Source organism: Silene latifolia, chromosome X, assembly GCF_048544455.1.
Source record: "Silene latifolia isolate original U9 population chromosome X, ASM4854445v1, whole genome shotgun sequence".
Classification (NCBI taxonomy): Eukaryota; Viridiplantae; Streptophyta; class Magnoliopsida; order Caryophyllales; family Caryophyllaceae; genus Silene; species Silene latifolia.
The window spans coordinates 265,912,820-265,923,151 of NC_133537.1; the positions used below are offsets into that span (position 1 = coordinate 265,912,820).

General features: G+C 42.7%; 1 protein-coding gene across 1 annotated transcript; it reads left to right on the forward strand.

Moving 5' to 3' along the window:
* The first annotated feature begins 4,274 nt into the window (after window positions 1-4,274).
* LOC141620056 (uncharacterized) lies at window positions 4,275-8,040 on the forward strand. Its single transcript, XM_074437026.1, has 3 exons — window positions 4,275-4,918; window positions 7,764-7,858; window positions 7,940-8,040. The coding sequence occupies exons 1-3, from the start codon at window positions 4,275-4,277 to the stop codon at window positions 8,038-8,040; spliced, it is 840 nt and encodes a 279-aa protein (XP_074293127.1).
* The last annotated feature ends 2,292 nt before the right edge of the window (window positions 8,041-10,332 follow it).

Sequence of the window (10,332 nt, forward strand, 5' to 3'; positions counted from 1 at the left end):
AACCAACATAAGTTAGAAGTTATCTATGAGATTAGAGTTTCGAACCGTGGATTAGACCTGGCGCTTGACCTTTGGGAGGCTCGTAGGGGTACCCGTAGAGAGACTTTTAGAGAGGTTTCTAGATTTGGGATTATAGCAATGGCATAACACGATACAAGATTTGATAATGGATTCGCAATAGGTAAGAGAGTGTGTTGAACCTAAAACATAGTCATTGTGGAATTTAGTAACGAGCGTATGAGACCGTATTTTGTAGATTGATAGTCGAACTTCGAGACGAAGTTCTCTTTTAGGGGAGTAGATGTAATAATTCGGGAATTCAGGAAAGAGAAAGTACAGAATGTGAGAAAGTAGTGAGAATTGAGTGAAGAACTTTGGATGAGTGTGATGTTTAGAAAGAGCGTATACGGGTGATAGACTTGTGAGGTACGAGAGAATGCATGAGATTTGGGAAAGGAGAGAGTGAGGTGAACTTCAGGGACGAAGTTCTTTTTAAGGGGGGGAGATTGTAATACTCTGTATTTAAAAATCATATAATAATAATAATATTTTATCGCATTTATACGAATTATGTTAAGACGGAATAATAAAATAATAATTATTATTATGAGATGGTAATGATAATAATAATAATAGTAATAATAATAATAAGTTGTAATGATAATAATAATATGTAATACGATACATGTATAATATACGTATACTATACCCACCTTATATACTCCCACCTCACCTTATACACCCTTATCCACCCATCAACCCCATCCAAACACAATCTCACAATATCCACCAATTTTAGAGAGAAAAGAGAGATGAGAAGAAAAATGGAGATTTTGTCCCTTCGCCTCGAGATCGTAAGGTAAACCGTGTAACACTAGTTTTTATACTCCCTCCCATCCACTCTTTTCTTCCCTATTTCCTAAAACGGATTATTCAGGTTTTCTTTCCCTTTCTTTTTTGAGAAAGATTTTATTAATATAATACTCCTACCTCTCTCCACCCATCAAACCCCACTATATTCTTTATTAATATTTAATTCTAATTATTCATACCTCTATTCAATAACCAAACCCCACCCATCTCCTTTATTAATATTTAATCCTAATTATTCATACCTCTTTCCAATTACCAAACCCACTCATATCTTTATCAATATTATACTCCCCACCCTTAATCTCCGTGCCCACTTCAAATGGGAAGAAAAGAGTGGATGGGAGGGAGTATTATTTTAATTAATCCGCCCCAACCTGACCCGCCATAGACCGCCTTTGACCACCCATTGACCCCGTTGACCACCCAAATTAAGGGTTTGACCGAGTTAATATACATGTTTATAGCTATTTTGTGCGACGATCTTAAGATGGATTTTTAACCCTCTATTCGTGACTGACTTGGGGTGGTATTGGGTGGAGATTAATGGGGGTTGTGAGGAGAGTACAGTGGTGGTCTTGGGTGGCTGGTTAGGTGGCTGTAGGTGGCGGAAATGGGTGGTAAACATGGGGTGTACGGGCGTTATGTTGGTTGTGTTGCGTGTTTGTTATTGCTGTTTGTTGTTGTGGTTACCGTTGTTAGTGGTGACTGCTGGTGGTGGCCAAGGGTGTGGGGCCAAGCCATGACCACCGTGGTGGTGGTGGCCCACGGTGGTGGCTGTTGTAGTGGCGGTTTTGGGTGATGTTTGGTGTCGGGTGTGTTTGTTATTGTGGGTGTCATCGGTTGTTGATGTTGGGGGTGGCTGTGGGGGCTGCTACTGGCCGTGGCCACCACGATCGGTGGTGGTGATCCATGGCGGCAGTGGCAGGTGGTGGCCTTAGTTGGGGTAGTCGGGAGTCGGGTTGTGAATAGCTTTAAGACGGGTTTCTATTTAGTTAATTAGTTCGTATATAATTTAATTAGATTAGATTAGTTAGTAATTTATTTTATTTAATTATTATATTTATTTAGGTGACGGCTTTATGAAGCGGTGTTATTAGTGGATTTGGGTGTGCTTATGGAGCTTGCGAAAAGGTAGGATTATCCTACCCAGTTTCGATAATGTGTCTATTTGTTAATGAGTTGTTTGTCATTAATTGCATTTAATGAGTCAGTAATTGGCATGTTATACGCTATCTTGCATTTATTGAGTTTGTCATGTATATTGGAGGATATTGCGGTGCTGGTTGGTTACTTGTTCTATGGAGACGGAAGGCGGTTGGGAGATCGTCTTCCGCTTGAGTCGCCTCTTTGAGTTTCCCGCTCCAAGAGGGGTGTGCACATTAATGACTTGAGTTTGGAGGGACGCGTGTGGTGAGGCATGGCGTCTGGCAGGGGACCCGAGTAGCTCTTGGGCCCGGACGCCCGGTACCACCGACGTGTTCGGAGTACCTTGTGTGAGTGCGATGTCGTGGACGTGTTCCTGGCACCAGTGGTTTTGGGTACGTCTGGGCGTGTCCCGGTATCGGCGTAACGAATGGATAATTGTGTGTCATTCATATCATGGACATGTTGTTGACTCACACACTTGAGTCGTGTCACACTTTGTTTATCGTTACTGACATTTGTGTGTCTGTGTAATTGTTACCTATCTCTTTTGGGGTGGCCTGTGTCGATCCATATGATGTCCTTTGGTCATATAGAGAGCAGGTTTAGTACAGGTTGTTTGGATAGCACGTGGGAGACGGGACGAGCTTGATGAGTCACGAGACGAGTCTAGTTGATTAGAAGGGTATATATGTCATGAATTGTACTTTCATTCAATTGTTCACATTTATGTAATCATTAAACATTATGTTTATTTATAAAATGTTCTTTTATCGAAGTTTTGAAATACTACCTCGGGAAACCGAGATGGTAACGCTCCAATTATCTTGGCCGGATAGTTGGGGTGTTACATCCACAGAGGGCGAAAGTAGGGCGTGAAGCCACTCTTGCAAGTGACTCCACTCAGCCGAGGATGCATCTCGCGAACATCATCAACCATCTCAACACCAACACCATTCTCCAATCCACCAACATCAATCAATCACAATATCAATCGTACAAACAATTACAACATATATCTTAAATCAATTAAACAGTAAGCCGAGTAGGGAAACCCTACCTTAGCACAAACTGAAATGAGACAATCAAGCAGGCTAAAACGGCTCCTCTACAAAGTCTCCACCTAACAACAATCACATAGTTCCATTTACAACATGCCAAAATCCCCTTTCCCTCAAATCCTAAACTAGGGCAAAACCCTAAAAGACAAATTAATGAAACTCATATAATTAGAGGCTTACCGACAAAATCGACGCAAGGAATGATGAACAAGACTCACGGAAGATCCACGCACTTGAGAGAGAGATTTGAATATGATTAGAGTTACGTTGTGAGTTTAGGTTTTGTTAAAAATGATTAAGAAACTGAAATCCTCGTTTATATAACTCTAATCCTCTCTAAATCAAACCGCGGAAATAAACCCCGTCAGACCGGACACTTGGTCGAGTATAGAGTATACTCGGCCGAGTATCCTCTACTCAGTTGAGTATTCCCATACTCGGCCGAGTATTCCTGGACAGTAGTCTGTCCAGAAACACACGACACACTTACTCGCCCGAGTAAGCCATATTTGGCCGAGTAACAGACTTAGAAAACCGTAGTATTACAGTAACACTAATTTTTTCCATGCTAGAGCCGGGAGAGGAAGAGAGAGAATTATATCGGAAAGCTTATTTATGATGATGGGATCGAGTGAAATGGAGATGATGCCGTGTCCAATGTGGCCGTGAACTATTTTCGTGACTTGTTTGCTACGTCGGCTCCAACTCAATTTGAGGAGGTGCTACTTGGACTTGAGGGGCGAGTTAGTGAGCGTATGAATATGAATTTGGGAGCGGAGTATCGTGAGGATGATATTGTTAACGCACTTAACCAAATGAATCCTTTAAAGGCCCGGGGTCCGGATGGTATAAACGAGCTTTTTTATCAGTCGTATTGGTATATTATTGGGCCAAATGTGGTTAACTCGGTGCTTAGCATTTTAAGAGGAGAATCATCGCCTACTGATTTTAATAAGACTAATATAGTCTTAATTCAGAAGAAGAAAGCTCCGGATAAAATTCGTGATTTTCGACCAATTAGCCTTTGTAATGTGGTGTACAAAATTGTGTCTAAGGTTTTGGCGAACAGGTTAAAAATCTTCTTGGGTGACATGGAGATCAAACTTGATATGGCTAAGGCTTATGTGGGTGGAGTGGAATTTCTTGCGACAAGTTCTTATTACTATAGGGTTTGCTAGTGGATGGGTACGGAGGATGATGGAATGTGTCTCTACTGTTACTTTCTCTGTTCTCATTAATGAGGAGCCTTCGGAGGAGCTTCGGCTCACGAGAGGACTAAGACAAGGTGATTCGCTTTCTCCTTATTTATTTATTCTTTGCGCGGAGGCTTTGTCCAATCTTATGAGACGGGCTATGGAGTGCAATTCGCTCCATGGAGTTCGGGTGTCTAGTAGTACTGCTCCTGCTGTTTCCCATTTGCTTTTTGCTGATGATAGTATTTTCTTTTCTCGTGCAACGATGGGAGAAGCTGATGTTATTAATGATGTTTTGCGAAAATATGAAGCAACTTTGGGGAAACTTGTTGGCCTTCAGAAAACTATGGTCTCGTTTAGTAGAGGGGTGTCAAGGGCGTACAGGGAGAGTTTGGCGGCTAGGTTGGGGGTGGTGGAGATGGAGGAACATAAGTGTTACTTAGGGTTGTCTATGGTAGTTATACGGTCTAAGAAGATAATTACGGATATAATTCGTGATAAATTGTGCAAACAGCTTCAAGGTTGGCGTGGGAAAATTTTGTTTAGGGCTGGTAAGGAGGTTCTTATAAAGGCAGTGGTTAATTCACTCCATACCTATGTGATTAATATGTTTAAAATCCCGGCTAACTTTTGTGATGAACTTAGATCGTTGGTTTCGCGCTTTTGGTGGGGCCATGAGGAGGGTCGAAGAGGGATGTCTTGGGTAGCGTGGAAGAAAATGAGCAAGCCGAGGGGGGGGGGGGGGTAATGAGGTTTCGGGATTTCAGATTGTTTAACCTTGTGTTGCTTGGTAAACAAGCATGGCGTTTATTGACTTGACCGAACAACTTATGGGCTCGAATTATGAAAGCGAGATACTATTTAGATATAGATTTCCTAGGAGCGGCTGTTGGGCATAATTCAAGCTACAATTGGAGAAGTATAATTGAGGTTAGAGGGGTGTTGGAGGGTGGGATACGGCAGATAATAGGGGATGGAAGGGATACTCGGGTGTGGGGACACGCGTGGGTGGCAGAACGCAGACGAGAAGGGTCATTTCACCGCGTCCTAATGGAAGGGAGGGGATTGTGGTGGCGGATTTTATTGTGGACCATAATGTTTGGGATGTAGAGACAATCAATCAATTTTTCTTGCCTTTTGAGCGTGAAAGAATTACCAATATTCATCCGAGTGATTCGTGGTATTGAGAGTTGGAGCGTGATTGTGTTTATACTGTGAAATCGGCTTATAGGATGCTGGCAGGGAGATGACGGATATGGCTGAACAATCGGATCTGACGAGGAAGAGATGATTGTGGAATAAGCTCTTGTAACACCCTCTTCTTACCCGGCCAAGGTAATGGAGGATGTTACCTTCTCGGTTTCCCGAGGTAGTGAAATCGGAGTCGCAATTGAGAAACAATTAACATAAATAAGTGTTTAGTCAATTACACAGACATAAATGAAATAAATGAAATGAATAATACAACTTATGACTACTAAACCAATCTAATCAACTATGCTTGACTCAAATGTCATCACGACTCGTCCCGTCTCCCGCAAGCAACCAAAGCTAACCTGTAAACAAATGCTCCCCATATGATCGAAAATATCATATGGATCGACACAGGCCACCCCGGAAATAGGTGACATTTACACAGACACAACCAACGACAGTTTCAATACATAAACATAAGACATGACTCGATAAGTGTAGAATCGACATAATCATGTGAATGGGACTCGACTATGCAATCACCATACCGGTACCGGGACACGCCGAGACGTACCCACAACCACCGGTGCCAGGGACACACCCACGACACCACATCTCACACAAAGGTACCGGGACACGCCCAGACGTACCGGGTCCGGAAGCCAACCGGATCCCCTGCCAGACGTCGTGCCTCAACCACACGAGTCCCTCCTGACTCAAGTCATTAATGCGCATATCCCTCTTGGAGTGGGAAGCTCCAAGGGGCGACCCGAGTGCAAGACGATTTCCCAACCATCTTACGTCTCCTCAATAACCAAGTATCACCACCAAAGACCTCCAACACAACACAAACACAACCATACATGACAAATGAAAGAACAACACTTAACATATGACCACATTCATGAATTCAATATCACATACATACTAACCGACTCATGAATGCAATAGTGAGGAAAGACACCCAAATATGCATACACAATATTGAATCCGAGTAGGATAACCTACCTTTAAGCATAATCCTCAAGCTAATCGAAATCACCAAGTATCCATCTCATAAAACCGTCTCATCCTACATAAATCATGTAATAACTATCACAAACCACTCTATACTATAATACAACATAAAATCCCTCATTATTAGTTACTAACTATTCATTTTACATAACTAAATTCTAATTAATCTCTCTTAATAAACCCTAATCCGAGATTAACATAAAATAAAGAGGAAAAAGGGTAGGATGTCGACTTACAAAGGTAGATCGGGGATTAGAGGGGTGTTCCACCATTAATCCAAGCTTGAATGTCAAAGGGAAGGTTTAGGGAGCCTTTAGAGAGAAGGGAGAGTATTTTAGAGTGAGGAGGAAAGAGAAGAAAATGAAGGGGTTGGTGTTGGTATAAGATGAAATCCCGAAATATCATTTCTCGGGTACAACTCTGCTCACTCGACCGAGTGGCTCTCACTCGGTCGAGTGTACCCTCACTCGACCGAGTGCCGTCTCACTTGGTCCACTTGGGGTTCTACTCGGTCCACTAGAAGTCTACTAGGTCTAGTTTAGGTCTTACTTGGTCTCGTTCGAGTATATGTGGGTTCTCCAACGCATCCCTAGGTCTAAGTACGGGTCCCACAAATGTCGGGTATTACAGCTCTGGAATGTTCCGGTTTGGCCGCGTGTAAAACTCTTCTTCTGGCAACTCTTTAATGAAGCTTTGGAAACAAAAGAAAACATCGTTGCCCGAGTTGGAGGCGAGTCTTCTTCTTGTCGTTTATGTAATATGTTTAATGAGTCAAGCATTCATTTGTTTCGCAATTGTGGGGTGGCAAATTGAGCGTGGGAAGGGTTGGGTTTGGCGTGTGAGGAGACAGTTGAGAGGAGTAGAGTTCGGGGTTGGGTGGAGGAGAGATAGAGGGAGACTACGGAGGCGGAGTACAAGAAATTTATGCTTGGGTGTTGGGCTATATGGGAGCATCAAAATAAGATTGTTTTCGATGGTATGGATGTTGACCCGGAGAAGGTTATTCGAAGAGTTTGTGATGTGTTGAGTGAGGGCGAGGGGGTGGAGGAATATGGTGGAAGGGGGCGGAAGGTGGAGGATCGTGTTGGGGGAACATGGAGGCTGATATCTACGTCTCTTTTATGTGGGTTTATGTCATTTTTCTCTCTTTTCTTTCATAGTTGTGGTCGATTTTCTTAAAGTTGCGTTAGGGTTGATTTCTGTTAGGGTTAAAATATTATAGGGTTACTCGTGATCGGCTGTTTGATTTTGTCCTTATTTGTTATCCTATTGCTCTTGCTAGTATTTGCATGGAACGTGGAAGTTGTAGCAAGGGGAAGGGGGTGATGGCTGAGGATTTGGGTAGTGGCGAGGCTGTGTTCAATTGGGATCTAGGCGGTGAGGAGGTGTAGGAGGTTAAGACGAAGATGATTATTATTGGGAAGATCTGGGCATCGAAGACAATTAATGTTCGTGCAGCTATTGATACGATGCTTAGACTGTGGAATCCGAAGGGCAAGGTGATGGGTAATGTTCTGGATGCTAGAGAAAAAGATTTCCGTCTTTCATTTCGAGGATGACCGTGACAAGACTAAAGGTACTTAAAGAGCAACCGTGGCACTTCGATAAGTTTGCTTGGTGTTTTAATTAACATAATTTGGAGGGGAAGATGACGGATACCCCGCTCTACTACCTTCCAATCTGGGCACGTATATATGATCTTCCTATCAAAGGCTGTATGAATGAAGATAATTTGAGACGATTAGGTGCGCAGCTGGGGAAGTATGTGGTGAAAGACGAGGCCCCTTTTTCGGAGATGGAGAGGGCCATCCGATTGCGTAATCTTCATGATATTCGTAAGCCACTTCAACCTTCTATTGATATACGTATGCCTAATGGTAAGGTTACTTCATTTGATGTAAAGTATGAGTGGTTGCCTATGTATTGCTATGGATGTGGGGTGTTGGGACACGGAGAGAAGGATTGTGACAAGGGGCCCTATGAGGAGGATGGGCTTAAATACGGAGTTGGATTGAGGGCATCGCCATGGAAAGTGGGCAAAACGGGTTTTACTGAGGGGAGAAAGGAGGGTAGAGATTTGAGGCCGGAGTTTGAAGCGGAATATTTGAGGAGCAAGAAGCAGGAGATGATAGATAAATTGCAACAAATTACATTATCAAGTAAAAATAAGACAAAACATGGGATGGTTAGAGCGGAGGTGCGAAGTGTTGTAGAGGAAGACGAAGGGGTGGTAGAGGAAGGGTATAGGCTGGCAGGGGTGGGGTGGGGTCGTTAAAGTGGGGGTTGCGGGGTGATATTGGAGGGCAGAGTCTGGATGGGGTGGCCATGGCTAGTGCGAGTGGTTGTGTTGTTAGGGATATAGTAGGAGGTGATCAAGGTGCTGTGGTGAGGCTAAAACAGGGGCGTATGGGTGGAGATGCCGAGGGGGTGAGTACGGATGTGGTGGCGGTGAGGGGTGTTGAGAGGATGGAGAAGGGAGATGGGCAAACGTGGAAACGAAGAATTCACACTTTGGATATTGGGAGCTCAGAGAATACGCAAGTGCAAGATAGAGAAAATGCAACAACATGGATGAGATTTACATGACGGTGTAGCACAAAGGACTTCACATGGACATTTCAACTCTTGCATGATCTTATATGACATCGGACTCCTCACGGAAAAACACTCACACTCATATTATGAACAAGGCAAATATATGTGAATGTGACACTCTCTTATCTACGACTCAAGAGAATGCGCCCGCAATCTAGTATGGTAAACTGTGGACATGGGCCACGCCGTGGCGCGCGCGGAGGCGCTTGGGACAAGCGTTGCATTTGTGGAGTCGCCACCAATTTTTATGGGAAATTGGAACCGTTCGAATACCTCGTGTCATGTCAAGACACAAAGTAGTGACATGAACACTAAGAACTCGTTACCCTTAGCATTCTATATCTAGAATGACTCTCGTGGATGCCAATGAACACGGATGTTCACAGAGATCTGGAGTAAGGGGTGAGGGTACATATTAGGAAGCTCTTTAATCGAACACCTAATCCCGCCCGCCTCGATAGCGGCCTCTACTAATGATTAGGGAAGTTATTCATATTTGATATGTTGTCGATTATATGCATGTAATGCAACATCCACAAATTAATCCTAGCATGTGAATTAAACTATGTCGGTGAACAAATAATTAGCACTCAATTATGTCGAAGTGGGAATTAGAATTAATTACATGTGAATAACAAGCAAATAAATCATACAACAAACAATAAAAAAGGTCAGACTAAAGGTGATATTACGATTAGTAGTTAATTAATACCTAATTAAAGCTACGTCAAAGTGAGAACGGAAGTTCAGGGACAGAAATCACCTCAAAACAGGCGCATCATCTACTGCGTCCCTTAGAAGGGGCGCAACTATTCCTGCGTCTGTTCTTGAGTTGAGCTCTGGCTGTGAAGTCAGAACCGCGGGTAGTTAATGTTCTTTGGTATGTTTTACGATTGATTATTGATATTAAACTCGAGTGAAAGTGATTTAGCGGGTTAATTACATGCTAACATCGTCATAAAAGCGATAAACACGAATTAAATGAATTAAAACGAGTTAAAAACGAATTAAATTTATTTACGATATCAGAAACACAAAAGGAACGAACTTTGAAAGAAATTGATAATCTGAAAATAAGCAATGGAAATATGTACAAAGAACGAATTCCAGAGACTTGATATGGACATATCGAGTCTCTAAAATTCGAGTTTGATTTAGTGACGAAAACCCGCAAATATCGATTTATAAGTGATTTAAGTCGGAAATAGAACGTTATTATTGAAAGGAATGACCAAAACATAGCTTATACACAAAAG

Excerpts from the sequence above, each read along its gene's own strand:
- LOC141620056 (XM_074437026.1), top strand. The coding sequence starts at position 4,275 with ATGGAATGTGTCTCTACTGTTACTTTCTCTGTTCTCATTAATGAGGAG. Across the intron at positions 4,919-7,763 it reads TTTTGTGATGAACTTAGATC|TATTTGCATGGAACGTGGAA; the intron begins GTTGGTTTCGCG and ends TGCTCTTGCTAG. Across the intron at positions 7,859-7,939 it reads GTTCAATTGGGATCTAGGCG|CTATTGATACGATGCTTAGA; the intron begins GTGAGGAGGTGT and ends ATGTTCGTGCAG.